At 45.5% G+C, this 15922-nt stretch overlaps 1 protein-coding gene across 1 annotated transcript; it reads right to left on the bottom strand.

Moving 5' to 3' along the window:
* Nucleotides 1–746: 746 nt before the first annotated feature.
* On the bottom strand, nt 747–12986 carry LOC144799001 (protein S100-A4-like). The gene is made up of 3 exons (XM_078670148.1): nt 12854–12986; nt 8473–8619; nt 747–1116 (listed from the first exon to the last, which is right to left on the bottom strand). The coding sequence occupies exons 2-3, from the start codon at nt 8602–8604 to the stop codon at nt 988–990; spliced, it is 261 nt and encodes an 86-aa protein (XP_078526274.1). The 5' UTR covers nt 8605–8619; nt 12854–12986; the 3' UTR covers nt 747–987.
* Nucleotides 12987–15922: the final 2936 nt, after the last annotated feature.

Here is a 15922-nt window from a genome sequence, read left to right as displayed (position 1 = left end):
CGCTGTCTGCAGGTCACGTTTCTCATCGCCCACTGCTGGTACTCTGCTGGGGCAGCTCCAGGCCCGTAGGAGTGAGCCGGAGCTCCATGAGGTCTGCCGCCATCTTGGGGTGTCCCACCGGCCGGAGGTCAGGCAGCCAGTTTGTCTGCCTCCGTAGCGTTTTAGAGAAAGTGCAGGCCTGTGCAGACAGGGACTCACCCTCTAGTCCTCCGCTGCTTCTATGGCGCCAGCGCTCCCCTCAGCCAAGACAGAGACTGCCGATCGGTGCCCCTGGCTGTCTCGCCGGATTACATGCTGGCCGCCATCTTGAGCCCAGGACCACTCGCCGCTCCCGTATCCAGCAATCCAGAGCTCCCAGGGCCTCAATAGTTACTCAAAGTGCCACTCTTTTATGCCTCAGGACTTCCGCCATCCGGGGATAGTCTGCGGTAGCTATTCCATGCAGTTTCGCCACCAGTAGAGCTTGATAAGCACTGCGCCGACCGGGAGCAGAAGCAGGTCACGTCTGCCCGGCCACACCCCCAGTGTATATCTTTAATGTAATTGCATTACAGGATATTACAATAAGCCTAAGACACATGTCCTATTTGACCCTATGGCAATCTGGAATGTGTGTGCGTGTGGGGGGTGGGGGAAGAAGAGTAATGGGACCAGGTAGAGTGCTTCACACGGATATTTAAGTGAATACTTTAATTCCAAGTCAAAATTTATGCAGTTCTCACTTGGCAGTCCTTTGTACTCTCCAGTTTTCGAATTAATGTTTGCATAGTACATTGAAGGACCCCAAATATGTATCCTTGTATTGCTCCATTCCCCACACTCATGCAGACTAGGAAAGCAGGAAACTTTTCTGGATATCGCCCCTTAACGATCAACCATGTGACACTCACTTGCCAAGACTGACATCTTACCGAAAAGAGGAATAAACTAACAAAATACCATATTTTTTTTTTATTAAACTGAGCCAAAATGAGTTTAGATCAGGATTCACATTCCTCCATTAGCATACTCAGAGTTGCTAAAAATACAGCAAACTCTCTGAAGGAAACCTTCTGGTCGCCATCCAAGTCCATCATCTTCATCGCCTCTTGCCATTTCCTCGTCTTTCCCAGAGGCCTGTAGAACAAAGAGGGAACAAACAAGAGAAGGTTTTATAAAAATGAAGTAAATCATGATCAGAACATTCTACTTTCTCGTTGGGTAGGAATTTGAGAAGATTCCCTCCCAACACCTTCCCCCATCCCTCAATATTTGCATTATTCTATACATAGATGAGTCATACTCAGTACATTTGTTAAATTGTTCATAAGACCATTCTGCAGAAAACCAGTGTTTCCTAGACATTACTTTTGACCAGATGGGTTAGACAAAAATAGACATCCAGTAGTACTGGTTGCTCAAACCCTATATCATGGCAAACTGTGGTAAGTGAGGCACACAGCCTTCGATTGGAAGTTCTACGATTTTAACAAATCCCTTCCCAGGGCAGTCCAGTTTCTGGTTTCCTACAATGCAGTGCAGCCTAAAGCTCCACCCTTGGGGTTGCTGAATCAGTCACCTGCTGCCTTAAGGAAGAACAGTCTAAGCTGAAAGACCGGGGCAGAGGGACTGGATTTAAAGGGTCATTCTCTAGAGAGAAAGAGCTGCAGAATTAACATGCAGATCAGAAAATTCTGTAGTACAGAAACGGTCTAGTGTTTGCTTGTTCTGCAACACGTCATATAGCATCCATGGTGTCCAATGGCCTTCATCCAGCAAGGGCCCTCAGCCTCAAGCACAAGATGAGTGTTGCATTCCATGAAACTACACCTACCTTGAATCGCCTGAGCCAACAGTCAATCCTTCTGCCCTCAATTTGTCTACATGAGGTTTGAACCAAAAGTTACATTAGAGTTAGAATGTCATTCCTCCCTTTATAGAGGGAGACTAAATATGAACCTGGGGAAATGTGGTGGTGTGGATGTTGCACGTAATCCAAGAGCTAAAAAGAACCGGGTGGGGTCAGACTTTGAAACCAACCCTAGGGAAATATGCTCATGCTTATCAAGCCTTCTAATATTCCATCAGAACAACCAGACAACCACTGTCCTCCTCCAGACATGAACTAGAAGAAAAAGAAAAACGTAGATGATTGGAGGGCAGGGTAATAAGGAGACTGTTCTAATTTAGGTACTTCAGATAGAACAGTCTACTAGCAACCACTACAAAGGGCTAAACATTGGCTCAGCCATCAGTGATTTTACGAGCGTAGCGGAAAGTTGGTCAAGTACTAGACAAATTCCTATACCTCAGTCATGGTAGGTTTTGTGCGTTGACCCTCTTTACCCATCAGCAGTCATAGTAGGTGGGTTCTTGCAAATAGCTCAAATTAACCCATATTTTCCCCTTAATTTGGGATACAAAAGTGCTTTCATCCATGCGGGGTGAAGGCCCAATCCTGCCCATTGTTTCCAGCAAGGCTACTGGAAAGGTGTCATTTGGGTGACCGAGCTTCCAGTATCTGTAGAATTTTAAATTTAATGAACGTAAGCAAGACCCTTCCTGACTTTCTCCCAGAAGAAAGTATTTGTGGTCACAAGCTCTCCTTGGCAAATACTTTGTCAATCCTAAAACGTGGTTAAAGTACACACAACCCTAGACAAACATTCAAACTATACCAAAGTGTTTGTCTGAAACAAGTATGGTACACTGGAGGGTGTCCAAATACCATGGCAGAAGAAGTGCTCTGCCTACAAGGCAGAAGTGCTAGCATTCTGGAATTTTATTCTAAACATATTCTCACCCCAAGCTTCAGGCTTTCTATTAAGGGAAGAGAGCACGAGTGCTTTCCAAACACTCCTACTGAAGTAATCTTGGAGATTACCATTTAAGCAGCTGTGAATCCCTTCTGTAAGAGCTACACAATAAATATCACATCTAGAGGAGACACTCATTCTGCACAGCTAAGTTAGTGGTGGAAGAGAGGACTTCAGTACTAGTGTCTCTATAATGATTATCCTGTACTTGGTTCTAAATCCATCAGCCCTTAAAGCTTTAAATTTACATAGACAATCCATCTTGCAAGATTAGAAATTACTGAGATAACAAACTGGCATGACATTGTCAAGCCAGCACTCAGACACATCAATAAGAACTCCGAAAGCACCTGCTAAGGTGCAAAGTGCAAGCAGTATTGTGAAGGTCCAGGTATACATTGGGCTAATAGACCCTCCAATATGAGAATACACAATGACTAACTGGCAATATAGGCCCATATTGCACATCAAGCACTTCTGGTGACATTTACCGAACACAAGGCTGAAGGTAGAGTTTTATCAATGTAACCTGAACCCTCCGCCCCAGCCCCCCTTTCCCCAATGGCCGTTGTGAGAAGAAACCTGGTATATGCTGTCAACTAATTAAAGTGGGCAACCTGTACCAGTCCAAACAACCCTTACAGTGATTTAAGAGTTCAAAAGATAACCTTAGAAAGCGATTCAAGTGGTAGCTGTGGAGAGCAGCCTTTTGGCTTAAATCATGAAGGAATGTTAAGCATCTTTTTTTACCAGAATCCACCTTATAGTATTGGTTAAATGAAAGGAGAACCACATAGTAGTTATAAAAATGTAAATATTACTATAACTCTAGTACGGTAAAGTATCTTCCTATCTAAGATTATCACAAAGCACACAATACTGTAGCACAGAAACAATAGTAAATAGCACTAATACAGTGGGCTCCAAGGGGAGACCAAATCACATACTAAAATAGTAGTATAAGAACCATGACTCTAGTCAAGACAGTGTCTAAAGGATATAGAATCACTGGGACCCTAAGAAAACACCCAAGGTGAGCAAGTAGGGACCCCACTGAGGACAGGGTGCAGTGTGGGAACACGATTGTGCTCTACAATTCTATGAGAGTCGTGGTTGGAGTTTTATAGTTTAAGGACCCATCCAAGTGGACTTCAAAGAAACGCTGGGAAGTTGGGATGTTGGAGAACCACCCCACCCGTGGATACAAAGGTACCCAAGTTACCTAGCCCAGGGAAGCTGGGTGCATAGGTTTGCAGTGGTGTCGGAAACCGCTGTCAAATCCAATGGAGGACTTCGAAGGAGAGCTGCTGCTGGAGTCCGTAGGAGCTCAGGATCAGCTGACCAATCCATCATGATGTGGTGCCAGTGGTTGCAGAGGAGCGTCTCCTTTATTCCAAGGGAGATATCTTAAGTTGTCCTGAATGCTCCACAGGTCCTGCACGTAGCCTGTATGGTGCAGGGGCACTAACGATGCTTCAGACTGAGGGGGGGTGGGGAGACCAAGCCATGCCCAAACTAAGTCCAGACTGTCAAAGTGCAGTGGTTTCTGGTTCAGGATCTTTTCCACATCAAATCCAAGGTCCTACAGCCAGGTAAGCCCATTTGTACCCAGGGGAGAGGGTCTGGACAGTGGGGAGGTTACTCGCATGTCATTTGTCCAGTTTCATGCGTGAGAAGGAGCCTACGGCTCCCAGAACTGGTTTGAACGGACTATGCACAGGGACACCAAATGTGCCCCTCATGCAGACTTTGTCGCTGGCAAGTGCACCAACCCAGGCATTATACACTAAATCCTTGTCTGGGAGATGGTCATACCTCCCTGTGACAGAATGCCTATTGTTCTGCTGAGCCATGCTCTAGCAGGGGAAGGCAGAAATGTGCCTCTGGTCAGCAGCAACCATTTTGGGCTGCCTGGGACTAGACGGCTGGTACCGTGAACACCTGGGACCTCACAAAGCTCTTTGAGGGGAGGAATCATACCTCCTACACCAATTACCGGTGTGGGGATAGGATTCCACAATCTTTGCCACCAAACAAGATAGGGTTACATGCAGCCGTTTTAGAGTTGGTCATCACGCGGTTGCATAATGCTGTAAATTGCTGAGGCACTGACAACTGGGGAGAATACACACCGTAGGCTGCAGGGGTGTCCTGCTAATGCAGTGGCACCCTCATTTAGAACCAAGCACCCTGCCTTCAGGATTGTTAAAACCTAGAAGTCACCCCTATAGCAGGCCTTAAGTGCAGTGGCCCTTAGATATAAACCTAAATCTTAAGTGAGACATGCACCAACTTACACAGGCTGCAATGGCAGGCCTGTAGGTGCCCTTTTGCATGGCCTCTCATGGGTGGCAGAATACATGCTTCACCCCATGGGAGGCCTGTGTGGTAAACATGTCCTGGGTGCATCTGTACAATATACTAGGGACTGACAAGGGTACCCCAGTATCCCATCTGGAGGGTACCAAAGTGTCTACCATTACAGGTTAGGTAGAAAGCAGATAAACTGGGGTCTCCATTGGGGTCTCTATTAGCAGGATCGCAGTCAGACTAGTCAAAAACAGTATCACATTTAACAAAAAGTGGGGGATAACCATAAGAAGCAGATCCTACTTACAGCTATATATGGACATATTAGTTACTCTGTGCACATTTTTTACATTAGAATTGACTGAGTGTCGCTGTAGAAAATTTGAAACATGGCATCTTTTGGCGTGCTTCCCCTGATTTTTTGCTTTGACCTATCGATTTTGAATGTTTTTGCTGGCTTAGTGTCTCTGCGCACTCTCACTGCGGATCAGTGTTAAAGTGCTCCTGTTGCAAATTGTTTTATGGATTGGTGTTCCCGTGATTGGCATATTTGATTTGCTTGTCAGTTCCTAGTAAAGTGCACTGAGTGTGCCTGGGACTATAAATCAAATTATACTAGTGGGCTGCAGCACTGATTGTGCCACCCACATGAGTAGCCCTGAAAAGGTATCCCGGACCTGCCACTGCAGAGTCTGCGCGCAGTTTGAAACTGCCATGTCGACTTGGCAAATGCACCCACTTGCCAGGCCCAACCCTTACATGCAAGTCACCCTAAGGTAGGTCCAAGGTACTCCTGTAGGCAAGGCGAAGTGTATGTGAAAGGTAGGACATGCCCGGATGTGTGGGGCATGTCCGGATAGTGAAATACTGCCAATTGCGTTTTTCACTATTGAAATGCTATCTGGCCCATAGGAAGGCATGGGAGTTAATTTAGAACATCTTATAAATACAACTTCCCATTGGGACCAGATAGAAAAATAAAGTAATAAAGTTTAATATGCCTGAACTCCAAATCTAAAGATACATCTTTTAGTAAAGGTGATTTTTCCATTCTGTGTTTAAAAACAGCTTTTAGAAAGTAGGTATTTTCTTGCTTAGCCATCCTGTGTGCCTCTGCTAGGATGTGTATGGACTGCCTGGCTTTGGAGTGACAGGGGTTGGGGAGGTGCTTTCTCTCAAATGGCCATAGGGGGTTGATGTGTCCTGCCTTTCCTTAATGAGTCAGGGCTGGGCTGAATAGACCCGGGCTGCATTCAGAGTAGGAGGAGTTGCCTTGCACCTGAATAGGCCCTGCCTGCCTCTGGCAATGCAGTCTCCATCCCTTGCCAGGAAGCTGAACCAGAGAGGACAGTACTGGTTCTGGCTGGGCACAGACAATCTCTGCTGAGAGGACAAAGGATTTGGGTGTTTAAAAAGTGGGTCCCAAACCCCTGAATTGGAGAAGACTATTGGACCAATAAGACAAAGAAGAGCTGGAGAAGCTGTGAGGAGGATCTACCACTTTGCTGAGTGCTTTGCTATGTTGGCCTGCAGTGGCTGCTTCTGTCTTGGGCAGTGAAAAGCCTGGACTGAACTTTCTGCAACTTCTTTCTTGGAGTATCTCCAAGGGCTTGAGGTAGAGCTTGACCCCTGTTCAATAAGTCTCAGGAACAGCAAAGACAGTTTTTCTGCCATCAGCACTGGGGACTGTGTTCTGTGCTGCAACAGAACAAAAAGCAACCCGACGGCGTCTACGACACTGCTCACGACTCCATGTCCTAACAGCACAGCGACCCTGGTCTCACTGACAAAGCCATCTGACACCGCCACCGAGCCGCTGCTCGCAATGTGACCTGTGGGCACTGCACTTAGCACCACCACCACCACCTTGGTATCCTGACGCCGCTCCACACTGAAATAAACGCCACTGCTTGCACTGTGGTTACAGGGCACTGCTCGTAAGTTACAGGACACCATCCACATCCCACACTGCAGCCTTTACCTACTGGCACCATCGACTCCAGTTAGTCAGCCGACGATAGCACCATGACCTGCCAGCACTGAATAGCACAGTTTCACTTTGCACAAACACCACCATCTGATGCTGCCAACAAGCTGCTGCTTGCACCATGATCTGAGGGTATTGCACGCCGTACCGCTGCACTTTGCACTGCAGCAACCGACACCTGCCAACCCTAGCTCTCCTGACTTCAACCATGAGGATTTGAATCTGCAATGAGTGGGACTTCAATGGCCCGATGACTACGGAACCGACGCCGTGCTTTTGTAGCTCAACGAGAGGCAGCAGACGCCCTGCATTTCTAAAAGGTACTGTTTTGAGGGGCTTTCCGACACAGTAGTTGGCCTGCGATGCTGCGGTCAGCCTGAACGGTTTGGATTTGTTTGTTCATGATGCTGTGATAGCCCGGGAGTAGCTATCGACTTCAAGGTACTGTATTTCTATGTTATTTTGATAACTGAACATTTCCAAGTACTATATTGTGGATTTCTATAGTTTTTGGTGTTGTCTTAAGTATATAAAAATATTGGATATTTTTCTAAACTGGTGTGGTGTCTTTGTAGTGCTTACACTATTACTGTTGGTTATGTGCAAATGCTTTACACACTGCCTCCAAGATAAGCCTGACTGCTCGTGCCAAGCTACCAAGGGGGTGAGCAGGGGTTATTTTAGGAGTGCAACTCCCTTAGCTGAACTAGGAAGAAGGGCCCCTATTTGGACAAATGTAATACCTCCGCCAACTAGAGACATTTTTAACAGAAACATTTAAAGCCTGTTTTTTTTTCCCATTCATGTTTGACCGACACCCCAGGCAAGTCAATGTTTTGGGCATGTGAGTTTTGTTTGGGGAAAATATTATAAATATTTCCAACAAATTACTATAAATTAGATTTTGAAATGCAAAGAACATTCAATAAGCAATTTAAAATGTGTTTTAGTACAGTCACATAAGTTTAGCAATTTAAAATGTGTTTTAGTACAGTCACATAAGTTTAACAAGACATTAAAAAAATAAAGTGCAATGTGGGACAGTACATTTTTGCCGACGGACTTTTTTGGTCAACATAGTTTCTCACACACAAGGGAGGATTCATTGGTAAGTGTTTGCATCGGGGATGGGCCTACATGGGGGGGCTTGTCCGGTATGGTAATGCATATTCTAAAACAGCACTAAGATTGTGAAAGCATGACAATACCTGCATTTAACATATGTTTTGTTAAGTTAAATATCCAGAAAATGAATTCAGCACTGAATTATGGTAAGTCATTCTCAGCAAGACCTTTTCTGTAAACTACACTCTGAAACCACTGACAAACATTCAATAGGTGTATATTCAGAGATAAATATAGGTTTTAGGTTGTACTCACAGATAGACTTGGGAACTCTTCCTTCAGAAGCTTGGACAGCTCCTCCTGGTTCAGCTCTCCATCCTTACCATCAGCTCCAGAGTATTTCTTGAATGTCTGGATCATAGCCCCACACAGCTCTTCCAGATGCATCTTGACTGTTTCGATCTGTAAAGCAAGTACACAAACCCTCAGTCTGGTTCCAAAATATTACCAGCTTTAAAATGACAGAGCCGCTCACTCTAGCTTCTTGGCTTTGCCTAAGAGTCTGTGTGTGCACTTATGTTGCATTTAAATTCATGTTTCATGGAAGACATTTTATTTTGTGTGTTCACAATAAGAATGTCTGCGGGTACGACTGGGTATCCTGGGGCACTGCAAGGTAATCATTTATTGTTTTTTAAAAGCCAATGCAAGAGAATATATTATCAAAAGTATTGTAAATGCACCATTTTCCCACACATTTTCTTGGGGGACCCCCCCCAGGTAGTGGTCAGGCTTACTCTATGCATGGTTTGGGCAAGTGTGTAACAAACTTAAGGGGGGGGGGGCTGCAAAGAGCACAGATGGGACCCTCCCACCTGTCACTCCTGTTTTGCTGAGGGGACCCCATGAAGCTTGACCCCCCCCACCATGGGGGCTTAAGTTACGCCACTGAATTGGACTTGGTCTGACAAAATGGGCCAGGTGTACTTTAGATTTACAGTCCGACCCTACCCACCAGCACCTTTTATGGGGACTAGGACTTATGTTTATTATCCGACTATGGCCCAGAGCAAGAGAGGAAAAAAGCATTGGCAAAGCAAATGGGTCTCGCCTCTGGGCTTTGCCAATGGTTTTAAGTACGCTACAGATTTATTTGAAGAAATGTGTAAATCTGAGAGGACTCAAGCCACATTTTGAGAAGACAGGAGATCTGCAGTATCATGGAACACACAAACGGATAGCTAAAATCTCATTTATACAACATCAGAGATCGTTCTTCATGACAGAAATGAGCTCACATCTACACACGGGACAGGTTGTTCAACTTTAGATGAGAGGAGACCTCAGCCTGGGGTGTGAATAGAAATAGCAAGTCCCAAAGGATCATAAATTGTCCCGGGGGGGGGTTATGGTTCAAAAGTACAGCATATTTGAGAAAGGTGCACAAAAGTGGTCACAAAGGGACTTGCTTTTGTCTCCCTGCCACAGAGACGGACGTTGTGAACTCTGAAAACAATTTTTATTTTATTTAATGCATTTTTATATAGTGCGGACTTTATCCGAAGGTGTCAAAAAGCTGTACAATAAAACCAGTTATGTTACATGAGCAAAACGTTACAAACAAACAGGAGACTAGAAGAGGTAGGGTAGCACCATAGAAGGCAACTGCAAACTCACTCCAGCAAACTCAGTCAAATCATTAGAGATCTCTCTAGACCCAAGTACCAACATGAGTTCCCACAGCAAAAGGCGCCCTCTACAACCTAAAACTCCTTAACAAAATCAAACCTTTCATACCCCCCATACCCAACCCCCCCATGACCTAAAAACTGCAACCCAATCTCTAGTTCTGTCCAGACTTGACTATGGTAATGCCACTCTAACCGGGACAGCAAGAACACATAGCCCCCATGAGAGCCACCCTAAACGCAGCAGCAAGAATGGCCTCAGGTACCAGGAATTAGGACCACATCACCCCTACATTACAGGCCCTAAAATGGCTACCCATCAAAGCATGCTGAGCTTTCAAAACAGCCCGCCTCACACAAAGCCTTGCACACAGGCTAACAGGAATACCTCTCTGCCAAACTCACAAAAGCTGGACAATCAAGAAACATAAGAAGCTCCAACTCACTCCTCTTAATCCCCCCAAAAAAGACAAACAAAAAGCCCCTCTCCTGCTCTCTGGGAATGCCCCAAAAATCTGGAACTCTCTCCCTACCCACATCAGGACTAATCCCTCCTTCACGATCTTCAAGAGAACTAAAAGAACTTCTGCTCAACCGCCATCTCTAGACATCTGGCCAATGACCTCGCTCTTCTTGGTCTCCAATTTCCTTGATACCCACTGTACTATATTGCCTATGTTTCCGTGTCATGTACATTGTAAAGCGCTCTGATACCCCAGGGTCTGTAAGCGCTACATAAAACTCCGAAAATAAAATAAAAATAAACAATATCAAACACATCAAGCAAGGGTGAGGAATGTACAAGGAAATATTAAAAATTTACCATGATGAACAAACTTCCTAGAGGGGTCTGAGAATGAAGGTATTAGTTATGAAAGTGTCTTTGAAGACAAGAGATTTGAGGTCAGCTTTGAAGATCCGGATAGAGGTGGTGGCACGGAGCAATGGAGGAAGAGAGTTCCAGATTCTCACTGCATTACCTGAGAACGATTGAGCCATCGATCTTTCCCTTTTGAAGGAGGGGTGGGTTCAAGCAGAAACTTTTCTGTATTCGTAGAAGCACTCTAGCCTCCAGACATTCAGTTTATTCTCCAGGTAACGAGGGGGGGGGGGGGGGAATGCAAACAAATCTTGCCTCGATGGGAAGCCATCGTAGAGAAGACGGGATACGAGAACCAATGAAAGGCAAATACCTTGTAAACAAGCATGGACTATGTGGGGGAGGGGAGGAGAAGATGTTAGCAGAAGTTCTGAGTGGGAGGGGAAGAAGGAACACAATAAAACGGGGAGGACCTGAATCACAGCTTGATAAGTAGAGCGAGACTAATCACACGCTTCTCAATAGAAGAAAACAGGAAGTGGTGCTTGCCTGGGCTGTCCAATTAGGATGCAGCAAACAAGAAGTGACACTGAAGCCAACACATGACCAGTACTGGGCGGGCTCCAAGCTCTTATAAGCTATAGTGTCTGTCAAGTGAGATGCATGCGAGACCCTGAAAAGGAGAAAAGGAAGGTAAATACAGGGGTAAAAACTGAAGGTGAGAAAGAAGGGTTTAAAAAGATCCATCTAGAGAGCTAAAGCAGTGCATGATTGTGGATACAAGAGGCACGAGGGGAAACCAAGGCAAGACAGCCTTGGTATTTAGCAACCCTTCCATTAGACAGGGAGGTTCTGAGAGAAGCTTTTTGCCTCAGGTCTTATTCTTTTCAGAGTTGAGCAGCGTCACCCTCAAGCTCTCCGAGATGCAGATACCACAAGAGAACATGGGGGTTGAAGACGTCCTGCTGTTCCGTTCTAGCCAAATACCACCGGAGCGAGTTACACCAAGTGACCTTCCAAGCGGTCCATGCGACAGTCCAAGTTTATTTAATTTTCATTCTGAGACTAGTCCTCTTGTTGATTCGGTCATTAAACCCATTTTACAGTACGGAAATAAAAAAAAAAAAAAAAAAAAATGACTCCTGAACTGGAGCAGCTAGTCAAGCATGCACCTGTGGAATATAGCAATTATATGCTAAGTAGGACGGATGAATATATTAATTATATCAAGTCCTGGACCGATGGGGCCTTAAATTGCACCCATGCAAAGTTGCCAAATGGTCAACTTTAATTATATTGTAAGCTACACTCAGTCATGGTCATTTCATAACGTCCAGGCTTCTGATGCACGCATATGCAGCTGTCCCAAATCTGGAGAATTGCATTCTGTGACTTGTTAAGTGTGTCACAGCCCATAAATTATGTACCCAAAGTATCAAAATGTGTAATAAGTATGTGGACGGGACAGCATACTATACCACTTGGACGTAGGAAATTCAAAAGCTTTCCATTCGGTCCATAATTAGTTATTCTCAGGTATAGTAAGTACAAACTACAAGACCCAGAATGCTCTACTCAACACCACGGCGGGCTGAGGCACAGGGCACAAGGTGGAACTTGCCAAGAACGGCCCCACCCTCACTGGTGTCAATCAAGTGCTTGGTGTTTACTTCTAGAATGGACTTCTCATTGCTGGTCATTTAATTGGACTTTAAACTTTGACCTGCCCATCTTGAGACCGCTCTAGGCCCATCAAGGAAAGCTGCCAGTATCCAGTGCACGACAGGGTCTCCCACTCCGGTCTCGAGGACGACAGCCATGTGCACCCCATAATACAACCAGGGCCCAACCCCAAAAGGACAGAGAGACGAGGCCTGGACCGGAGCAGCTGATCACCCCGGGCCTCGGAATCTAAGCGGCTATGACAATGTATCAGGGGTGCCGTCTGAAACGTCATCCTTAAAGCACTGGTTGAGCCTCGGAGCAGCGCCTTAAGTCCCGCAGAACAGACCACAAACCACGCATACCGCGGAGAATCACGCCTGTGTCACCCGATCAGACCACACACACCTCAGGGGTGTCACCCAGAACAAGTCCACACCGCAGCTAACCCACCCCCAAACAGACCAAAGTGAATCCCGCTGTCATCACCCAGACCAAGCCACAGCCCCGTCTCCGAGCCCCTTACCGCGAGCCACAGGCGGTGAACACAGGATCCTGGACGAGAGAAGCGAGCAGACGGCCCGCTCACCGGCCTCTTTAAAGGCCCCGGTCCCGCCCCTTCACTCCAGGTGAGGCCGCCATCAGGCTGCTTCACACCGGGTCGGACTCACTCAAAGGGCGGTTATGGGCCGCCCTATTGAATGATCTATTGGCTCTAATTTTAAAACGCGCATTCTCTGCAGCAACATCAAATCCATGCAGTCTGCCCTACATTGCAAAACGCCAACACAGCGCGTCTTTTTTATACTCTGAAAACTGCCCAAGTTTGCAAATAATATGGGAAACTTTTTTAGCTACTTAATTCGTAAATGGGGGCACTTTTATTTTACTGCCCGGGCCAATTTTCTATCTCAGTCCGATCCAGTTCAAGTTCAACTGGTTTGAAGCGACCCATTAAAAAAAATATAAAAAACCACGAAGCCGATTCTTCGGCCTCCCAAGGCCTGGTTAAGTCAAACTCAGAGCAAACAAAAGATTCTCGGATTTAGTTCACTAAAGTCCATAATTAATAATATTTTTTTCCCTCTGGATATTGAGACATACATAGAAACTACAGCCTTGGATGCATCACTTTCATCGACGTTTCCTTCCTTTGTTTCAGGCTTGAGGAGGCCTGTTCAGTTTATCATCACTCACTCACCTTGACACAAGTAGGAGTATTTCCAGGGCTCCCCGGTTCCCGTTTCCATGCTTAGCTCACCTAGTTCCTGTTTGTACTGTGCATTGTGGGATTGGTAGTCCCGTTTATCCCATTAGAATAGAGAGACTACAAATCTCAGAGTGCAGAGAAGAGTCCTGGACTGGATGAGTCACAGACTCTGGACCTGGAAACTCGGGAGCACCGGGATTTCCTGTCTACGCCTTAAAATACAAACAGGAGAATTGGTTGTCCTTCGGGACCTTTTATTGTTTTTCCAACAACTATATCTCATAGATGCTTGCTAAAGGATTGCATTACCTTATTTCGCTGTGGAAGTAACTAAACCCCCTGTAATGCGCGTACGGATACATTTTATGAAGCACATACTCTGCACTGAAGGGCTTCCAGGCACTTGAGAGTACATTGTGTGTTTGTGTATTTGGATTCTGTGTAAAGGCAGCACCGGATCCTGACGTCCTTGAAATAAAGACCAGTTTCTCACTCTGCCCAACTGAGACCACCGAGTTCTGCAGAAGCCCTGGAGTCCAGCCTCCCATGACCATTCAGTATTTGACCTCTCCGCTGAGATGGCTGCTGGGGTGGAAGTTTTGAATCAATTGTTTTGTCAGAGATCCGAGATGGTGGCACGTCAGGTGTCAGATGAGCTGTCAGTTGCCAAAAAGAGGCCCCACTGTCCAAGCAGGAAGCCCATTTGAGACATTAGCTGATAATCAGGGTGATGCCTCTGGACGACCAAGGAAGCCATCATCTCCTGTAGCAGCCAGCCTTTTCTTTAAATGCCAGTGTAAAATTATAATCTTAGACGTCAGCCGGAGTCCTAATGGGTTTATTGAGAAAAAGAAAAAGGAGTCATCTGAGAATCACAAGTTCAATCAGACAGAGTTTATCTGTGAGGTTTTAGAATGTACCTTGAGGTTATAAACAGTCTGATAAGTTAATTTTATTGTCAGGTTTATCGTTCTCTTGTTTTAAGTACAAAAAGGCTTTTCAGAATTCTTTCTCAGTTCTCAAAAGCCTTTTTTTTCGTTTGCTAGTTCCTTTGGTAACTAAGGCTAGATGTTGTTCCATGGTTTCCACTGGCCTTCAGGACTGATTTTTCTCATCAGTAGAACATACAAGAACAAGGTAAGGTAAGTAGTCATATTTGTCTAATGTCATATTCACCCCTTTTTAGGTTTCGCCTGCCCAGCGCTTGAAAAATCTATTGTTTTTAATATAAATCTTAAAGGAGACTCACACCCGCCACCCCGCTTTCCTGGCTTTTCATTAGTTCCTGTGCTTGCCATTTTCCTTTACTCCATTTCTTTTGGCTGTCGCATATTTTCCTGCATTTACCAATGCTTGTTCCTCACCTGCTTCTCCTATCATTTAAAAAAAAAAAAAATGTTTGTCCTCATTTGCCTTGCCCCTTACTTAGGAGATACCAGCCACCTTGCGTGTCCCTGACCAAGAGGCGGAGCAAAGATAGTCTTGCCCATCTCAGGCGCCAGAACCCGAGAATATTTTCCTGGTGGCAGAGAGGTCCCAAGAAGAAGAGGGGTTTTAAGATCTTGGACTAACTCCATCTAGGTATATTTCAACCTATAGGACCAAAAACCGTAACGAGGCCAGACCCGGTCCAAGGAGTGCTGCTGGCATAATCATAGGACCCGGGGGAAAAAAAAACCTAAAAAAAACCCTGAACACTATCTCCATTGTGTCAACAGATCCCAAAAGGCCAGGTTACGTTTATTGCAAGCTCTAGCCGTGTCCACTTTTGATATTTCATACAGGGACGTGAGCCAACCTGAATATGATGGAGCAATTTTCTCAACCCACTGTATGCAAATCTGCCTTCTAGCTAGCAATGGCATAGAACAAAAAAGATCTAGCCTGGCTGGTGATGCTGTCCTCCAAGCCAAATCATTTTACCGTCGCCGAAATACCGTTAACATTTGGGCAGGTGAAACTATTGTTCCATAAAGTATTGCCTCTTAATGCTTTTTCGTCTTGCTGCAGATTTGTAACAATGTCTCACCAGGATAAATTAAATGGTTTGCCCAGAATCACAGGATGTTGCTCTGTCGAGATCCAAACTGGGATCCCCAGCTCGCGAGTCAGCAGATTTGGCCATTTTGCCACATCCTCTCAACTCCCATGATACTTGCTTGCTGAGCGGTTGTTTGTTCTTTCACTTATCCAGCTGAGTTTAGTGTTCCGCTAAATTTGTAGGGTTTTACTAGGGAGCGAGCACATGCAGGCTTTGGCTGATAAAGGGGCAAGATGGGAAAGTTTGATGTACCGGTTGGTGTGATATGAATTCATGCCCGCTATGCATTGCCCATGTGTGCATGCCAGCTCACCTTCCAGTTTCTGTGCCACTCTCTTTCCACC

Source organism: Lissotriton helveticus, chromosome 12 (assembly GCF_964261635.1).
Source record: "Lissotriton helveticus chromosome 12, aLisHel1.1, whole genome shotgun sequence".
Taxonomy (NCBI): domain Eukaryota; kingdom Metazoa; phylum Chordata; class Amphibia; order Caudata; family Salamandridae; genus Lissotriton; species Lissotriton helveticus.
The sequence above is the reverse complement of the archived record's forward strand: the minus strand, read 5'-3'. Positions and strand labels throughout refer to the sequence as shown.